At 44.3% G+C, this 20241-nt stretch overlaps 1 protein-coding gene across 5 annotated transcripts; it reads left to right on the top strand.

The window, feature by feature from the left end:
- The first annotated feature begins 1896 nt into the window (after positions 1-1896).
- Positions 1897-19367, top strand: ccdc9 (coiled-coil domain containing 9). 5 transcript variants are annotated; one of them, XM_035154506.2, is made up of 16 exons: positions 1897-2028; positions 2850-2903; positions 3103-3204; positions 3364-3513; positions 4421-4897; positions 5108-5191; positions 5578-5742; positions 5879-6060; positions 6743-6804; positions 8979-9023; positions 10791-10911; positions 11218-11347; positions 11518-12031; positions 12530-12718; positions 13109-13345; positions 17007-19367. In XM_035154506.2, the coding sequence occupies exons 2-16, from the start codon at positions 2901-2903 to the stop codon at positions 17009-17011; spliced, it is 2466 nt and encodes an 821-aa protein (XP_035010397.2). In that variant the 5' UTR covers positions 1897-2028; positions 2850-2900; the 3' UTR covers positions 17012-19367. The 5 variants fall into 5 exon arrangements, with proteins under 5 accessions (XP_035010397.2, XP_035010395.2, XP_035010399.2 ...); XM_035154504.2 differs by having other exon boundaries at positions 12527-12718; XM_035154505.2 differs by having other exon boundaries at positions 2013-2072; positions 12527-12718.
- The last annotated feature ends 874 nt before the right edge of the window (positions 19368-20241 follow it).

The raw sequence follows: 20241 nt of genomic DNA, 5'->3' as shown, positions 1-20241 counted from the left end.
TCTGCCCCTCTGTCTCCACCTGTCTGCCCCTCTGTCTCCACCTGCCTCCACTGTCTCCACCTGCCTCCACCTCTTTCTCCACTGTCTCCACCTCTGTCTCCACCTGCCTCCACCTCTGTCTCCACCTGCCTCCACCTCTGTCTCCTCTGTCTCCACTGTCTCCACCTGCCTCCACCTCTGTCTCCACCTGCCTCCACCTCTGTCTCCACCTCTGTCTGCCCCTCTGTCTCCACCTGCCTCCACCTCTGTCTCCACCTGCCTCCACCTCTGTCTCCACCTGCCTCCACCTCTGTCTCCCCCACTGTCTCCACCTGCCTCCACCTCTGTCTCCACCTGCCTCCACCTCTGTCTCCTCTGTCTCCTCTGTCTCCACCTGCCTCCACCTCTGTCTCCACCTGCCTCCACCTCTGTCTCCACCTGCCTCCACCTCTGTCTCCACCTGTCTCCACCTCTGTCTCCACCTGCCTCCACCTCTGTCTCCACTGTCTCCACCTCTGTCTCCACTGTCTCCACCTGCCTCCGCCTCTGTCTCCACCTCTACGTTGGCAGCAGGTCCCTTCTGTATGTCCACAGGTGATGTGACAGGTAAGCAGCTCTAGTTTCACGATCCTATCAAGTGATTAACAAATCCTGTGTGGTCATTACTCAGTGTTCTGCCTAACAACAGAGTAACTGTTTGTTTTGACTGCGTCCACTGAAACTGGGTCACAGGACGGTCGGTTATCTGTGTGTGTGTGTGTGTGTGTGTGTGTGTGTGTGTGTGTGTGTGTGTGTGTGTGTGTGTGTGTGTGTGTGTTAAAGCGAGAGAGACGGAGACAGAGTGAGAGCATGCTGCACTGTCTGTGTTACCGTGTGTGTCTGTGAAAGTGATATGTTAAAGCTGTAGAAGCAGAAATATTGTAGTGTTTTTATTCTGCTAACTTCAGTTATAATCAATATTTTACATCAGACATTTAATTCTCTTTAGTCCCCATCTTGTAAAAACCCTGTAAACATCCCTCTGTCCCCTGTAGACACATTAAAAGAAGACATGCTAATCATAACTATTTGTGTCACTACTGAAAAGGACAATGAGCGTCTTCTCACCTGTGTTATTATTCTGTCCAAATTCAACCATCACTATTGAGATACTATCCCTTAATACGCTATACTTATATATCTTTATCTTTGAACAGAGCTAACTTTTGTCAGTTGAACTGCTAATATGTTAATGTGGAAGTTAAAGTGACTAAAGTAAGGTTTGAAGATTAATAGAAACTACAGAGGGATGGCATGACACTAACTACAAGATGAGAGAAAACACAGTGATGATAGGAATAATATGGACTATGATGCAATGTACTAAGCATGGTATAATAATCAGCTAAATGAAGAAGGCCCACCAATGGCTGCACGTCTTGAGGAGGCTCAAGCGGGCTGACCTGGGTTCCACATCTGTTCCACATCTGTTCACAGGTGTGTGGTGGAGAGCAGCCTCACACCGTGACTCACTGTGGGGCTGAAGAGATTCCTAGGTTCTTGTTTTCTATTTCTTTGCGGCTTCTCAGAACCTCAGCACTTAGTTTCATTCCCTCTCATGTTCTTGAATGACAAGAGATCTTCTAGAATCTTGACTAATAATAATAACACAACACAACAAACCATAAGATAAGATAACACAACACAACACAACACAAGATAATACAACACAACATGTGGAGCGTCACTGACCTCGTTACCACGAGGTCAGGTTCGTTAGCTGACTGCTCTCGCCATCTAGTGGACAACCTACGAACTACACTTCCCCTAAAACTACGTTAAATCACCGGGTATTTTTCGCTGTCGTTGTTCAACACGTGTGTGAAACATTAATTAAAACACGTTTCTGTTGTTTTAGTGAATTAACAGAGACACAAACTGACCGAGTCGCGGAAAGACGGCGCTGCCTCTTTAAAACCGCCGGGCTCTTTATTTGGCAGGAAGTTAGCCGCGGCGCACAGGAAGCGGGAGAATGAGGACACTCTGAGGCGCAGGGATTGGCAGAGAAACGTGAGTTCAGACATTACTGTTGTTCCAGCTCCTCCTGAGAAACGGTAACAGCACAAAGACACCAGCTTAACCCGGGTTAGACGTGTTAGCTCGGGTGTGGATGTGGTCGTGGTCCGCGGTGTGTCGGTGCGGCGGCTCCCCCGGGAGGGAGCGAGGGAGCGGGGGGGGGTTCGCAGAGCAGCTCGGTGCTAACACGAGTCCACAGCTCAGGAGAGGTTTAAACTGATCAGTCCTGGTGGTGCTGCGTGTTGTTGTGTGTTGTTGTGTGTTTTATCAGCTGATGTGGCTCCGGTGACTTGTTGTTTGTGTGTCTGTTACACGCACACACACACACCTGAGACCTGGGGTCTGGTGAGGGTGAAGGGGAATGAGTCAGGACCCTTGAAGAAAGTGGGACAGCTGATAATTGTTTAATACGATTAAGAGTTTGAGGATCATGTTGTTTTATCGATGGCTTGAAAATAGAATTTAGATTTTAATCGTATCAGAGGAAAATGTGACGTGTCAGCAAGTCAGACCAGTAACCAATCAAATCCACCTATTGTGACCCCACAACTGAGGGATGTCCAGTTGTGTGTTTTATTTTAAATGACAACAATAATGATTAGAATTAAAAACAATTGCCTTTCAATCAAATCATTATGTTTTTCAACTAATTGGCATTTTATAGAAGTTCAATGGATGAAATAAGCAAATGAATCCATATTGCAAATCACTGTTAGCTTTAGCTTTATATTTGATCGTGTTAAAGCAAGTCACAGATTCATATTTGACTGGTTTCCACTGCAGCATCACCGTATTCTTCTTCTTGTTCATTACAGGAGGAACACAAAGTCAGCCCCCTCCTGTATGAAGACAAGTCAGAGGCAACTATGGTAAGAGAGGAGAACACAAAAGATGTTTACTCGTTGGTAAAGTTGATGTAAACACAAAGCTCTTCGTTCACCAAGTCTCAGCATGTTAAAATGTTATTTGTGTCTCAGTGCTTCATGTGGTCAAGATTGTATCATTTAGAACAAAATAGCCTCCTCCTCATTCCAATGCTCTCCTCCTCTTCCTCCTCCTCTCTGCCAGTCTTCAGTGGATCTCAAGACGAAGGAGGAGAAGGATGCAGAGTTGGACCGACGAATCGAGGCTTTGAGGAAGAAGAATGAAGCTCTGGTTAAGAGGTACCAGGTACGGAGATCTTGGATTTGATACACAAAATAAATCTTAGTCCCAAATAAGTCTTTTCAGCAACACTCAACATACTGAAAACCTGCTTAGGATTCATATGGAGTTTGGATTTGGGAAACATCTTTAGTTTCATCTCGCTCGTTCTCTTGATCTCAAAAGGAAATCGAGGAGGACAAGAAGAAAGCCGAGCAGGAGGGCATTGCCATCACAACACCCCGGAAACCCCGTCCCCACGAGCCGGAGACGGACAGGAAGAAGACGGATAAGGAAAACTTCACTGTCACAGTTGACCTTTCTAAATCAACAGGGGTAAGATATGATGAAGATCCCAAACTTTCTAAAATCACTGCTCCTTCAGCCGACTCATCCCTTAAAACTAAAGTGAAAACACAGTGAGTGGATGTCTTATGAATATTGTGATGCATCTTTCCATCATTTGCTTTTGCTGTGTTGGCTGTAGAGGGTCCAGGTGAATATATGAGCATCGATAACTGCAGACTGTTCAACCTGCAGATTACGAGGCAAAGAAGGACTTGAAGAGCAACATGGTGGCGTCTGCTCCACATGTGTCTCTGTCAGATTAAATATTGATTCAGGGTCAACGGGTCACAGTGACTTCATTGGTCTGTTAAACCTTTTCTGAACTGTTGAAAAATCAAGGTCTCTTCCTGCCTCCCTCTGAGTTCATCATGTTGTATTTTTGCATAATCCACAGCCATGATTAGTCTTTTATACCAGTTCTTCAGACTGAGTGTGTTTTAAATTGACAGTACAGAAAGTAATTGTCCCCAGTTGGCCACTACATTGTCAGAGCTCACAACCTTTAATCTCCATCCAAATATAATTTGTAGGATAAAATATGATGAGTTGTCGTGTGAAGAGTCCGAAAGTCAATAAAGTTTCTTGAGAAATAATCAGATTTTCAAAAAATAAGTGATTGGCAACATGGTATATAAATGAAACTCAAACCAGAAGAGTGAACACTTTAACACAATATTTAAATTGTTATATTTTAAGTGTTAGTGGATTGAAATAATTGACAAGAAAAACAGGAATTAGAGATAAATATTATTGAAATTCTTCTTTTCTTCTATTTTAAGATTAGAATGTCCTGTTCAGACCCCCGGCTCCACATGCTGACTGAAATCAGTATAAGACAGTTCTATGACTGTTAAGGTTTTGTACATACTGTAATTACTGTGTGCGTCTCCTGCAGGAGAAGAGAGTCGTGAATGACTGGAAACCTGGAACCCCTCGCGGCCGGAAGACGTCAGAGGAAAGCGACGGGCAAAGAGGACAAAATGACAGCAACAGCCCCCCCAGGAGGATGGGGTCAGGACGAGTAGGTCGGGGAGGACAGAGAGGAGGAGCAGGAGGCCGCCCAGAGAGGAGAGAATGGGAACCAAGAACACCCAGAGGTGGAGAACCTGGAGAGTTGGGTGGACAGGGACGCAGAGGAGGAGGGAGGAGAGAAAGAGGAGGAGGAGGAGAAGGTAGAGGAGGAGAAGGCAGAGGAGAAGGCAGAGGAGATGGCAGAGACGGCAGAGAAGGCAGAGGAGGAGGGGGCAGAGGAGGAGGTAGAGGAGGAGGAGGCAGAGGAGGCAGAGGAGGAGGAGGAGGAGGAGGAGGAGGAGAAGGCGGAGAAGGAGAAGGAGAAGGCGGGACACCAGGTGGCGTGGACAGGAAATCCCAGGTACTGTATGTGTAGACGAACCACTACACAAACCTACTGTTCTTTACTGAAACTGCATCGGAGGAGCAGGATTACTTGCTTTTTTGAAGAGTAAAGTTTTAAATATATAAAAAATATTTTCTTCCTGAGTTGTTGAATCCTGCCTGATCTGACTCGGACTGTTCCGGCTCAACACCAGTGTTCACGTCCTGTGTTTGTTTTCTCTGACAGGAGTGGGAGGAGAAGAGACGACAGAACATTGAGAAGATGAACGAGGAAATGGAGAAAATAGCAGAGTATGAGAGAGGACAGCGGGTATGAGAGTCACTGTTTTTAAAAGATAATGTCGTCATTTAATTTCAATTATTCAATTTATTAGAGGACTTGTAAAATTGTGTTGCTTTTAAATTTCTCTTTAGATCATGCAAACCCACCGACACTTCAAATATTCCTCCCTTTCGTTGCTTTTCTCAGAATCTGTCTTTGTTGATTATTAATAACATATTTGACTTTATTGATTAACTTCAATCAGCACCAGTCATATTTTCCTTTTCCTATTGTCCATACAAGTAAAGCATTGGGAATTGTGTTCTACATAAAAACTACTTAGGCTTTAACTATTTAATCACAACAAGCTGTCTTCATAAACATTGAGGGAACTGATCAAATGGGACAGTAACATTTAGAATTTCTCCTCTCAGATGGACGGTGACAAGCCAATCCGTAACTTCCTGGATGACCCGAGGCGTTCAGGTCCGGTGCCTGACATAGACCGCAAGGAGGGCAGCAGGAGACATGTCCGAAACTGGGGAGGACTCGACTTTGACAACGTAAAGACGGGAAATGAACTGGAGAAGGAGTGGACTGTGAGTCATGTCATTCTTTAAAAACAGGTTCTAAAAACTTAGTTCATGGGCTTCATACTTATGCCAGCAGGATTGTTAACTTGTTAGTGTAACATTACTCATTTGTCTCACTTTGTGAACCCTCCTGTGTTTACAGAGTCGAAGGCCTGGTCCCAAGGGCTCCGTGGACATGACCATGTCCATGACCGGCCGGGAGAGAGCGGAGTACCTGCGCTGGAAGAAGGAGCGTGAGCAGATCGATGAGGAGAGACTAGCGCGCCATCGTAATGCCACAGGCCAGTGGAGACGAGAGTGGGATGCACAGAAGACGGATAACATGTGAGGAAGCGGAGGTTTGAGAAGTGTTGTGATGCTGATCCTCAGACCAGTCACTGCTTGTATTTGTGCACATTTTGAGCATTTTAAAGTCTCGTCCACCCTCCACTAGGTGGGGCTGCAGCCCTGGTAAACAGCAGCCTCCTCTTTTCCTAATGCCTGAATGAAAGCAGCATGGTGTAGAGTAGGACAGATGAGATTTCATTAGACCAGGGCAGTCTGGCAGCATTTTGGGAATGAAAATAATGTGTAGGCTTTGTCAAGGCTGTGCGTTAACCTGCGAGTAAGAAAGGCTGCTGGAGCAAGCAATACTAATGTTAGCCACTCCAAGCAAACTACTATGACATTGTTATCATAGTGTTTCCCTGGGGCAGGGTTCCACAGTCTAAACTGTCCCACCACAGTTCCATAATAGAGTTCACTTAGGGTGAGGGTACACTGGTGGACAGGTCACCAGTGTGTTCAAGAGGGCCAACTTATAAAGATGATTTAAAGTCTCACATTAACCCAACTCCAATCGGCATGTCTTTGGACTGTGGGAGGAAGCAGCCTGAGGACGATAGAAAGTGTTTGGGTGTTTGTCAGTAAAGATTAAGGTGACGACAGTGGCGTGAGGAGAAGGACACACTGGTTTGTGTGCTTGTGTGCTTATGTGCACCGTCTAACCCAGCGGCTGTTTTCACAGGTTCAAAGAGGACCCATATGCGGCTGCAGAGGGGGTCACATCCGAGCAGGGCAGCAGGAGAGGCAAGTACACACATACACATACACACACAACTATGTGCGGTTGCTTTGGTAACACCACAGATGGCACAACCCGGTCAGCAGCAGACCCTCGATCAACCTCCACCCCACCTTTCTGCTCGTCTGACACGATGTCACTCTGACACATCGTCACAGGGCACAACATCATCTTCTGCCTCCAGCTAATTAAGGCTGTTATGTAAATGGGAGTTGATTAACCTTGTTATGTAAATAATTGTGGTATTTCCCTTGAGTCCAATTTGACCCCTTAAGCCATCGTGGTACTAATTTAGAGGAGCAGGTGAGGTTTTACAAGTGATAAAACAGCTTCACTATTTTATTTTCCCATCAAGCAATAATGATGTTTGCTTGATGTTTGGTCTGAAGCACGACACACCAGAGTCACAAGTTCAACACCAAGTGTTCCAGCAGTACTGTGGCAATTACAAATCAACATTGTGTTGCTTTGATTTACAATAATTCATGATTTGTTTTTACTTTTTCAGCCAGATATTATTACGAATATTATCGGGTTTTCTAATAAACCTGGTTAATAACCTCTAAAGCTCTAAAAAGTCTTAAAAGTAGCTTTCAGTAAATCTCCTGACTTTGGACCCTGTGCTGCCCAGTAAGCCACAAGGACCTCTTGTAAGTTTGTCATTTGTTTGATTGAATCCATTAAACCAGTTTGCTCGTACCTCAGTTGAACAGAAAGTGAAAGGAGGGTTCATATCGACCACACTCCAGTCTCAGGGTTTTGTTTAGAAGTTGGCTCTACAGCTGTTTTGGATTTGGCTAGAACATCTATAAAGGTTTGCTCATCTTTCCTTGCGGCTGGAAACACTTCAGAAGCGTCTGACATCCCCGCACATGCTCACCTCAGGATGATGAACAGATTTTGTAAATACTTCTTAGCATTTCGTTGTCTTCTCTGGATACCTTGTAGGGATGTTTGTAGGTTCTATGGCCACAGATCCACCAGAAGCTCGAATCACGTATGCAGATCTGCACCAGGCAGACACACACACACACACACACACACACACACACACACACACACACACACACACACACACACACACACACACACACACACACACACACACACACACACACACACACACACACACACACACACACACACACACACACACACACAACTATGTGCTGTTGCTTTGGTAACACCACAGATGGCACAACCCGGTCAGCAGCAGACCCTCGATCAACCTCCACCCCACCTTTCTGCTCGTCTGACACATGTCACCACACATCGTCACAGGGCACAACATCATCTTCTGCCTCCAGCTAATTAAGGCTGTTATGTAAATGGAAGTTGATTAACCTTGTTATGTAAATAATTGTGGTATTTCCCTTGAGTCCAATTTAACCCCTTAAGCCGTCGTGGTACTAATTTAGAGGAGCAGGTTCAGACGGACCCCAGTGTTCCTTCAGGGCGCTGACTGACTCTCACCACTATCATGTCACCACAAACTGGCATACTGGCAAACTGGCATATGTACAACATTTATTTCATAAATACTTTTTACAAAAAAGTACTAGTAGGTTTTTAACTATCAAATATCAAAAATGGCCACTGTCGATCACAAGAGCAAAGCACATTAATATTCATAACTTAACCCAAGTAATAGTTGAAGTTACTGATTTGAATTTGAAACCCAAGCAAAAAGAACGTGAGGCTGTAATGTCCCGATGAGCTAAATGACATGATGTTGCTTGTGCGTGTTGGTAATTTCAGTCAGTCATCCGCATGATAGAATCATTTACTGTGGGACTGAGGTGATCCCAGGACACACGTGTCAGACACAGAGCAGCAGAACAAGCCGAACTTTGTTTGAGTGACTTTTAATGCTGCTCCTCTTTTCTACTGGTTGTTTCAGGCTTGAAATGCAAATGTACGAACTGGACGTCCAGTTTGGAGCAATATAACAACGATTGTGTTGACGGCAGTGTTTTAAGTTTTGCTCAAGTGTTTAGAAAAGTTTTAGTGACCTTGACCTCATTTCAGTGTCGCGCATACATTTAAATCTTCAGATTTTGGCGTAGTGGCAAGAAGTTTACACGGTTAAAATGTCTCTGCTATATTTTGTTTGTCGTGTGTGTGTGTGTGTGTGTGTGTCTCAGATACACTGAAATTTGTATGTGTGTTTTCTCTGCAGCCCGGGGGCGTAACTCTCGTGCAGAGCCTCGGGGCAGGGCCTCAGGTTAGACACAGCATGGGACTGAGTTTACATTGTGTTCGTTGGTTTTGTTCCATGTGTGTCTGAAGCTCAACAGCTGCACCCAGAACCCAACTCACCCCTGACTTACATACCTGACCCCCCCCTCCTGTCAAAGCAGCCCCTGTAGAACTAACTCAAGTTTGCACCTTTGTTCAATCAGACTGGTTCACCTTCTTTCAGAATCTGCTGCTCAAACGCCTACCACAATTATTTGTATTTGAGGTTTTACAAGCAATGATGTTTACTTGATGTTTGGTCTGAAGCACGACACACCAGAGTCACAAGTTTAACACCAAGCGTTCCAGCAGTACTGTGGCAATTACAAATCAACATTGTGTTGCTTTGATTTACAATAATTCATGATTTGTTTTTACTTTTTCAGTCAGATATTATTACGAATAGTCTCAGGGTTTTGTTTAGAAGTTGGCTGTACAGCTGTTTTGGATTTGGCTAGAACATCTATAAAGGTTTGCTCATCTTTCCTTGCGGCTGGAAACACCCCTGCACATGCTCACCTCAGGATGATGAACAGATTTTGTAAATACTTCTTAGCATTTCGTTGTCTTCTCTGGATACCTTGTAGGGGATGTTTGTAGGTTCTATGGCCACAGATCCACCAGAAGCTCGAATCACGTATGCAGATCTGCACCAGGCTCTTCTGAACTGTGAGAAGGTTCAAAACAAAAGCTGAGAATGAATTCAAATGCTGTTCAGTCCTGGTTTATTCCAGTTCTGTATCTTTAGAACTGGAGTGTATATTACAGGTTATGACACATTACACCTGCCCCACATTACAGCCTACACTTGCTTTGGCTGCGTGTGTGTGTCTCTCCACATCGTACGTGTGTGTTTCGGTTTCTTTTGTTTCTTCACCATTTCTAATTTCTGGAATGACTCGAGTGTCCTCTTCAAAGCCCCGGGAGGCTCTGTTCAATCTCCTCATCTTCATCCTCTCAATTCTTTTCTCCTCACTGATCCCTTCATTTATTTTGTGCTCATAGCTTTCTCCTCCTGACCTTTCTTTTTATATCACATCCTCCCCTCCTCTCTCTCTCCGTTGAGCTTTTATCCAACTCCCCCCTCACATCCACTCCCCTACTGAAGAATTCAGTCTGTGACCTTCTCCCTCTTCACTTCCTCTGTCTTCTGTTTCTCATCCCTCTTTCCGCTCCACATCTTCAATCCTACACCTTTCCATTCTTTTCTCTTTCCTTTGATTCTCTACTTCTCTTTCTTTTACAGCTTTTTATTTTATGCCACCTTCCATTCTCAATCACTTATTTTTCTGTTGAATCCTTCCCATACTAGCGTCATTTCATTCTCTCTTTTACTTCAGAAGAGAGATGAGTCATATGTCGTGTTGTAACTCAGATTGTAACTGTAATACAAATTCTAAATTACACCTTATTAGGCATTAAAGAGAGAGAGACTGAAGCCGTGGAACAAACATTCACAATCTCGTGATTAAATAACTGTGACACCTCAACCTGCAGCCTGTTGAGCTCATTTACACACAGTCTCATGGAAGCCTGCAGTTCTCTTCAAGTTTCCTTCCTTTCACATACAATGAAGAAATGAAAGTGGAAGAAACAGAATGAGGCGTCAGATCTTCTCTCTTTCCCTCTGAACAGATGTTTGATCTGTAAAACTGATAGAAACACATCCAGCTCCTGTCTTCTCTTCTTTCTCTCTGCCTTCAGATCAATTATTACAAATAAACTTTACTCTCAACATTATTGTCCCCTCCAGATGACAGTAAGCGACCGCCCAAGGAGTCCACATTTGGTGACTTCCTGTCTCAGGGCAGGACCCCGGGGCCCCGAGGGGACCGTAGCAGAGGGAGGGGCCGAGGACAGAAACAGAGCTACAGGTAAATCTGACTTCGTCCGAACAGCCTCAAAGTCTCTTCTCCTCTCTGTCCAAACATTCAACGTTCGGATTCAAACCATTAAAACATGAAAGAGGTAATGAGGAAACACCAAATGCAGTTAAACAAAGAAAGACAAGATGATAATGGAAGATAATCTGAAGAGGATAAAGTTAAAAGTTAATCTTCTTACCTCTTTGTTTACTCAGTAAGCAGCATACTTGTGAGTGTTTGGGCTTTTTTGTTGTTATTTGTGAGTTTGGTGTTGATGCACATCAAACCTCTGACATCTCTGGATGCCTCTGACAGCATGCATGACAACCGCTGGGAAGGAGAGAAGGAAGAAGAGGAGGAGAAGGAAAAGGAGGACAAGACGAAGAGAGAAGAGAGGACGAAAAAGAAGAAGGAAGAAAAACCCAAACCTTCCCCCCCGCAGAAGGTAAAGAGCTTCATCTGGATCAGTAATACAGGAAACAGTACCTCACCGTTAACCAACGTTTCATAACAATTTAAAATCAATATTAAATCATGCAAGTGGCCAAGTAATCAGTTACTGCAGGTTTAAGATGGCAAACTTTTCCAGTCAACCCCTCTGTCCATTTCTCTCAGGTGGAGGAGAATAATGCAGATGGAGAGGAGGACGATGACTGGGAAGATGCCAGCGATGGAGAAGACGAGGATGAAGGGAGCGACTCAGAACATGACTCCAGGGGCAATGAGAAGAAAGATGCTGGGAAAGAAAAACCAGCCAAGAGCAAAGAGAACTCCCCTTTGTCTCCCACGCCTCGTTCTCGAAAGACGTCAGTGGGAAGCCCCAAAGAGCAGCGAGCACCCAGGCCGAAGGTGCACATCCCCCCCCCGACCGCAGCTCAGGAGTCATCAGAGGGCGGCAAACCCCTCAGCCCCTTCTGCCCGCTGGAAGGCCACCAGCCTGTGTCGGACTGGGGAGAGGAGATGGAGATGCTGTCACCTCGGAGCAGCATGGGAACAGAGAGTCCCTTGAAACCCCCCAGTGCTGAGTCCAGCCCCCCCCAGAAGAAGGCCCAGGAGCACGAGGACGAGACGGAGAGTCAGGACGTCGGCTCCAGTGAAGCTGCTGAGCCACGGAAAGAGGAGGAAACAGGTGAGATACTTTACCCTGCACCTGAGCCCTTATATGAAATGATTACAGTGATATTCTTCAGTATCTTTAAAGCTGTGAATCACGGCTGTTTATTTATTTATATATATATATATATATATATATATATAAATAAACAAATACACACACACACACACTCCTATAAAAAATATACTGTAGTTTTTTCAGTAGAGGGAAGTCCTGTCCCTCTCCTCACTGTCTGTTGAACTTTCTCTCTGCTCATTGTCTCATGTCTCTCCTGCATTTGTCTCAATAGAAAATTGGTTTGAGACAGAAATGTCTGTTTGAAATGTCGCTCTCCTTTTCTGTCTATTTGATTTTCCGTCTCATGTTTGCTCGACTCTACTTGTGACTTATCTTTTTTCTTTTTCCTTCCTAACCCTCTCTCCTTTCCTACCTCCTTGTTGTCTTCTTTCCTCCCTCCTCTTCACGTCCTCTCCTGTCCCCTTCCCCCTCTCCGTCTTCGCCTGCTCATAGAAGTCTCCTCTCCTCCAGAAGAGTTTGAGACCCAGCAGATTGTGATCGTGTCAGAACCGGAGTCCGTCCCCACACACTCCCCCGCTGCTACACCACCTGATGCCACCCCCTCTGATATTTCTGTCCCAGCCCACTCTGAAGTCAGTGAGGCTGCTGTGACGGACCAGGATTCACCTGCTGCTCCGTCACAAGGTAATAAAAACCCCCAAAAGAGCAAAACAAAGCTGAGACCAATGCTGGACTCAGACTACAGGAGTTGATTCGGCCCCCCTGAGAATCGGAGGAGAGATCTGCTCTTGAACCTTGCTTGGTACCAATGTTTGGCCCAGATTATCTGATAGTGTGAAAGGTTACAGAGTCATTCTTCAACCTTCTAAACTCGCCGCAGAATCATCAGGTAAGAATTCATCCTCTGAGGACCATGAATGAGCTGCCATCTCTAAAGCAAGGCCACCGCTTTAAAGAAAATCAATTGATTTACCCCAAATTACCTCTTGAGAATTACAGAAGTGTTTATGGGTTGTTAAAAAAAATAGTGAAGAGATTAATTGAAAAGATCATTCTTGTTCTTTGACAAACCAGACTCCGCCCCCTCTCCTCCTGCCCTGGAGGCCAATGAGAGCTCTTCTGAACCAGCAGGAGGGAAAGAGGACGACGCAGCGCCGGCTGAGACCAGCGACTCTGAGACCAGCGACTCTGAGACCAGCGACTCTGAGACAGAAGAAACAGTGGAGGAGTCCCCAAAGCAGGTGTCCCCAGAGCAGGTGTCCCCAGAGCAGGAGTCCCCAGAGCAGGTGTCCCCAGAGCAGGTGTCCTCAGGTGCGGTCCTTATCAGTGACTTTGAGACAGTGACGTACTGTAAGAAATCCCCTGCTCGTTTCTAATGTCCTTTCATGCTTCACTTTTTTTGTGAATGTGTTGGTTTGATAACCTCGCCTTCGTTTTCCTTGTCGTGGCGCTCTCATTCTCACCGCTTGTTCCTGCTTGGTGGCATGTTAAACCCAGAGATTCATACTCTCATGAAAACACAGCATTTTGCCTGAACTTTGGATCTGACACGAGTCTCCTCCAATCGTTCAGGACCCCTTCTTTTGTTTGAAACTGGTCCTGGCTGTCTCCCTCCTCCTCCTCCTCCTCCTCCTCCTGTGATGGACTGAACTCTACTAACTCCACCTCCTTTTTAAATTGTGGTGTTTGCTGCCCGTATCCCTCCTCTCCTGTTGTGAAACCTGTTTCCATCCTTTTACCGCTGTGATGAAAATACCTAAGTGCTGCATGGAGTCCTGCCTGCATCACCAAACCCTGATGTACAACCTCTCTTTCCCTATCCTCTGCTTTTTAAAATTGTCTGTCAGTTTGGACTAGAAAACTGTTTCATATTTCATATATGAAATATGATGAAATATACAGTAAAAACGGACATTGGGTTGTGATGTGGCTGCTTTTTCTGCAACCTTCTGTTCTGTCTGCTTCCTGTTGAGCTTCTTGTGTGCTGGTTCTTTACCCTCCACTCAGAACTGGTTTCTCTGCAGGGCTTCACTGATCATGTTAACGGCTTAAATCAGAGGTTCCCAAACTTGTCAGCCCCTTTTATGTTATATTTGATTACTGGAAATCAACCTGCGACCCTCCTCCTGTGTGTCATGACCGTCCAGGGGCTGCAGACCCATGGTTTGGGAACCACTGATTTTAAGGGTGCCTTGTATGTTTGAACCTGAATGTATCTTATCTCTCCCCCGTTGAAAAACTTCTTCTTCCTTAAGTTTCAATCCATAAAAGAACTTTATTTTTACTGAGTCCTAGATTCTAAAAAAAGGAAACAAGCCTGTCCTTAAAATGACGTCACATGAAATGAACACTAAGTGAGTACTTACAACCAAAGCACCTCATAGGACCGTGAATCATTAGTGCGCCATAAGTGGGAATTGAATTCACCCGCCCTGGTTAGAGGCGGCTAATTGAGACACATCACCACATCAGCTCTGTTTGTGCTGCTCACTGTGGTTTAAACGGAGCTAAGTGTGTGAACCACAGGCTGGAGGAAGTCGTCTCATTATCTGCTCTTCTCACAGCCACTTTGTGAGAAGAGCACACGTTTTTTCTAAAACAATGTTTTCGATATCGACTGGTTCCACTGCTCGTCTTAGTGTGAGACGGAAACCAGAAGAAAACTGATTTAGTTTTAACCCCTAAACATAGAAATATGTTTAATGAGGCAGTGACCACTCCAGTAAAAGTTGTCATTTAAAGTGCTCATATTTAACTTTGAAGGTTTTCCTCTTTACCTAACTGTGTCATGTGTTTTTTTGTAATTGTAAGTTACAAAGGTCAAAGTCCACACTTAAGGGATTCATTATCTCCCACAGAAAACATGAATCTGTTTGTGGTTCTGTCTACGTCTCCCAGTAACGTGCACTGTGGGCTCCCAGCGGCTTGTTCGGTGCAGGAGCTCTGGCGACGTTGTTGTTGTGTTTACAGCTGATCAGGAAGCTCTGGCTCAGGGCTGTGGCTTTTCTGATTGGTTGGCTAATTACCTGATTTCCCTCAGAAATCAATAAAGTATTTCTGATTCTGATCACAAAGTAGCGGGCCAGCTGACCAATCGGAGTAGACTGCGCTTTTGCGGAGGCGGGCCAAAGGCCAGATCAAAGTATTTTTAGACAAAAGGTGAAATGAGGCGTTGCAGCCGTGAACGGTTTGAGACAAATGATGCGTACTTAGAACATCACAGAATGTAAATCTGTTCTAGTAGATACTTTAGATAAGTTGTCTTCAAAGGTCAAAAGGAATTTGAAAAAGGTTGTAATAACCACAACATAAGAACCTGACTCCTCAGTCCCAGTTAAAGCTTGTGGTTTGTTGTGGTTTGTTGTTCGGAGGAGCAGTTACAGCTGAAACAGGATAAATGATATAGAGTCATATAAAGATGATTTCATAATAGTAATTCCCATTAGCTGCTGTCTCGTGGACTTTGCCTCGTCGAGTTGGATCCAGCTGAGACTGATGGTTCATGTATGTGTTGAACTTTCTTCATGTTTATTCTATAACGTGGAAAACCCAGATGAGGGCGACATTCTAATTATACAGAATCCTTTGGTGTAAAGAGCAACGCTGTTCATTTAGTCCTGTGACGTCTCCTTTGTGTTAACCAGCAGAGGTCAGATGAGCTCATGCATGTTCCTGCACACACACACACACACGTCTGCTGATGTAATTGTGACCGTGTTAGTGTGTGTGTTGGTGCCAGGGCGGAGATCAGGAAACCAGGGAAATTAGAGGCACAAATACGTTTTTAAAAGGCTTTTCGGAGGAAATGAGCCGCAGCCTGTCGAACAGATGACGGAGCAGATAGAACAGATACTGTCTGAAGTCTGATTGAATTAAGTCACGTGATGTTTCTGAAGCTCCACAGTCGAGCGTCTGACTGTGGATGTGAGGAACGAGGTGACTCACTCCAGTATCCGCAGACGCCCCATAAAATACAGGAAGACGGCTCCAGTGGTCGTTAAGTCGGTGATAGCACAGTGAGAAATGCAGCTATTAGACACATCTGATTGGATAACTCTATTTTCCTGGTTTTAGATCAGTAACACTTTAATATCTGAGGCAAATGAGATGTACAAATAAACTAGAATTAGAGGTGAGTGAATATTAAATGGCCGTGATTAACTATAACATCTAAAATGCTTCTATTTATGTTTCGAGGCCCCTCAGGGTTCACCACTAATGTAATGTTCTAAAAATATTATCCAAACTATAAAGAGACACGTTGAGCAGTTTACAGGTTCACTCTCTGTCTCTTCTGACCATAAAAACGTAAAATCAATTTTTAAGTTTCAAATTTAGGGCGACATCAAATTCTTATTCCACTCTTTATTGATCAGTGTGTGTGAGTTGGATGAAAAGATCGATGCGACGAGTCGTTGAGCTTTAGAGACGCTCAGGTGGACGTCCCCTTCAGACCGAGTCGGGCTCGCTGTTCAGTCCTCGGTCTGATCTGCTCAGCTAAAAGATCTCACTCCCTTAAATGTCAAAGTTTTCCTGAATGACAGAAACTGCTTACAACAAGTTGTCAGATACCGGATATCTTCTTTTATCTTAATCAGATATAACTGTTCAAATTGCAAATATTGATTTGATATTTTATTAGTTATTGAATCTCTTCTGAAACGTCTTTCAGGATGAAGGATCAAAGCGTTGATTTGTGACTTAAAGATCAGGATGTTTCAGTTATTAGTATTATTCAGTATTGATTATCGGGCTCTTAAGGTGATTACTTCTGCTCATTCAGCAGCAGAGTCGCTGAATGAGCAGAGTGACGACAGTAACACTGGAGGAGGAGTCACAGAAAGGATTCTCCAAACAGGTCACGGTACCGTGATGTGCTTTGGTTGAAAGCATTTGACACGATGACACAGAAACACATGTATGACCCTGCACCACCTCCTCCACCACCTCCTCCCTGTGTTTGTACCAACAGGCTGAAGCTGCTGGGAGCAAACACACTGACTTCAGAGGAGGAAGGAGAGATGACAGGAAATGGAGACAAGTGAAGAGCATCGCACTTCTCATCACTGGAGCGACCGTCACACGTGTAATTCAGAATTCATTTAAACATCAGGAGGAGGAGGAGGGATTGAGCATCACCATCATGAACAGACATATTTTCAGCTGAGATGTTTTTAAAGTATACTTTGGATCAGTGGGTCTGATCACCTCTGGTTCTCGCTTACTCTGTTTAAGTTTTAAGAAATCAAGAGTAAAATGTCTAAAGTTTTTGTTCTTGCATCGGAGTCTCAAGGTTTTCTGAGCTGTGTCCACAGGAGAAACCACAGATGATCATTTAAGACGTGCTGAGGATGGATCTCTGCACGTCGCCCTCTGAGCTGCACAGAAAACACCGGCTCAGTTTACCTGAGATTTGATGTTTATGAATTGACCTCATTGTAGCTGCCACAGGTTAAATTGAAGAAAAATCTTGACACTGATTTTGACAAGACACAATTGATAGGTGTTAAAAATTGATCAAAACTGAAGCAAGTACATTACCCACATTGCAACTCATCCACTAACAGTATGGTGAGAGATTTTGTGTGATGCTAGTAGCAGCTAATGTAACCTGCAGTAGCTGAGGCGCTAACTCTGCTCCCTCCTACTTTATTTAACTTTTCGTCCTGACGTATATATCCCACTCGACAGCTTCCTGTGGACGCTCTCAAGGCTTTTATACTATTTTCACATATGCAAAAAGGTTTAGATGTTTCAAATTGGTGAAATTGCCTTTTTGATATGAATTTATGACAAATTATTGAGCATAAAAGCTCCAGTGTTGAGTCAGCGACTGATCCGACTGTTGATCAGTGTCGTTCTGCAGGAAAATCGACCTTCACACTACAAAGAGTCGTACAATTGTCTTTAATATTTTCTCAGCCAGTTTCTATGTTGAAATTATTTTTACACAGTATTGTTTGCGCTCATGGGAGTGTTTGCTGTTGTCTTTCACGTTTAGAGCCTCTGACTCTTCTCCGGCAGTGGTCTCAGCTCCATTAGCTCCATTAGTGTTTGTAATGTAGTGATCGGCCTCCAGCCTGCTCGGCTCTTGGCTTTTTATTTTGTGGCTTTTAATTATTTTCTTCATGGAAATGCTCATTTTCCATTTCCGAGCCTCTGACACTTTTATTTGAAAGTTATAATCGGAGAGAAAAATGTCTGTTTACATGAGCTTCACTTCCGGTTGTTCATGATGCTTTAAGTGTCGTTTATTTCATGTTAAACATCAGAGCCAGATGTGTCCAGATGTGTGTTCAGCAGAACAACTCCTGTCGGTCAGACGTGGATCAGAGTGTTTAATGAAACACGTAAATAATTTACTTGTTGAATTATTTGACGTGTTCTCACCTCTTCCTCATCTCAACATAACAATAATGAACTTGGAGCTGATTTTTATTATGTGATTGTCTCATTCTGGGAAAATGGTTTATATTCTGTGTGTGATTGTTTTGAATCATCTACGCCACAGAGAAATCTCTCATCCCCCAGTGGACACACTGCCTCTTCAATAATGAACAAAAAAAGGGTTTTTAATCCCAAAAATAGTTTAATGATTAAAAAACAACAACCTACGTAGTGTTGATTTTATTTCAAACAGCTTTGGCTGCATTGTTGGTTTATTTTAAATTTCCTTTGGGATGAAACCCTGACTCATACCTCAGCAGACAAAGGGCTTGAGTTAGTTTTTCAGTCTGTGCTTTGTTTTCTGCGAACGTCTCGCTCTTTGAATCAGGTTCGTCGGAGCCGTGTGGCTTCTGAGCACACGTTGTTTAAACGGGATGCTTTAATGTTTTTTGTGTTCTGTATCGGAGGGAAAAAGACAAACGTTATTTGAAGTGAAAGGAAACTGCAATATGTACAGTTTTTAAATGGAAATGAACATTCCACACACCTGGGTGTTTGTGCAAAACGTAGCCTGGGAGCTATGAAAGAAGTCTTGTTTTTATGGTTTTTCTTCTTGCATATGGATGTTTTTTTTTCTGAGCTTCGATGACAGATTGTATTTAAACCAGTAGATATTTCGTTGAACGTGCGTTTCTACGTCTTCCTGCGTTCGATACGTGACATTGCTCCGAGGAGGAGCTTTGCCTTTTGGAGCTGGTGTGAAACTATCAGGTCGAGCATGAATCTGAAAATGTAGCTTTTTATTGTCGTCTAAGCCACTGATGAAATACTTGTCACACGTCAGAGGCAAAGAGCCCAGATGATGGAACAGCTTTCTGAACTGGATGAAATGTAAAGCATTGTTTTGTTTTTTCTCATTTAGCCAATAAATGTTTTTCTCTTCTGATCTCACGTGTTATTTTTCCATGATGGATGAGAATGTGCCTGATGCTCCTCACATCACTTCTATGAGCTGTAACCTCTGTTCTCTTTTATTCCTACACACACACACACACACACACACACACACACACACACACACACACACACACACACACACACACACACACACAGACACACAGACACACACACACACACACACACACACACACACACACACACACACACACACACACACACACACACACACACACACACACACACACAGAGAGAGAGAGAGAGAGAGAGAGAGAGAGAGAGAGAGAGAGAGAGAGAGAGAGAGAGAGAGAGAGAGAGAGAGAGAGAGAGAGAGAGAGAGAGAGAGAGAGAGAGAGAGAGAGAGAGAGAGAGAGAGAGAGAGAGAGAGAGAGAGAGAGAGAGAGAGAGAGAGAGAGAGAGAGAGAGAGAGAGAGAGAGAGAGAGAGAGAGAGAGAGAGGAGAGAGAGAGAGAGAGAGAGAGAGAGAGAAATATATGTGAATGCATGTTCAGCTCGTGAGGCAGTGATGCGGTGTGAACCCATTCTGCCTCGTGCACACGCTGAATACTGTGCTGTTGTGTTGTTGTGTGTGTGCACCTTGTATTTTGTGCAGGATTGTGACCTTGGCTGCTGCAGGACAGGAAGAAGAATGGGCCACACGTCTTCCTCTCGTCCCCCTGGTCCCTGCGCATAATGAGGGGCAGTAAATGTGTCTGTGCACAGCTCAGTCTGCAGCTGAGGGCTCCTGCCTCGGCTGTGGGTCTCTGGGCTGCAGCGGCATCGCAGGAGCGGATCATTTCTTCTGCGTCTCTCTCCTGCTGCTGCGGGACGTTTCCCTCAAACTATGACCCAATCGTCGGGTGT

The sequence above is a fragment of the Hippoglossus stenolepis genome, chromosome 4 (genome assembly GCF_022539355.2).
Source record: "Hippoglossus stenolepis isolate QCI-W04-F060 chromosome 4, HSTE1.2, whole genome shotgun sequence".
Taxonomy (NCBI): Eukaryota; Metazoa; Chordata; class Actinopteri; order Pleuronectiformes; family Pleuronectidae; genus Hippoglossus; species Hippoglossus stenolepis.
This window is presented reverse-complemented; position numbering and strand designations above follow the sequence as displayed.

What these genes read in the sequence shown, in the direction of transcription:
- ccdc9 (XM_035154504.2), top strand. An exon ending in ACCTTTCTAAATCAACAGGG is followed by an intron (nt 3,514 to 4,420) that starts GTAAGATATGAT and finishes CGTCTCCTGCAG; the next exon opens with GAGAAGAGAGTCGTGAATGA. An exon ending in GGACAGAAACAGAGCTACAG is followed by an intron (nt 10,912 to 11,217) that starts GTAAATCTGACT and finishes TGCCTCTGACAG; the next exon opens with CATGCATGACAACCGCTGGG.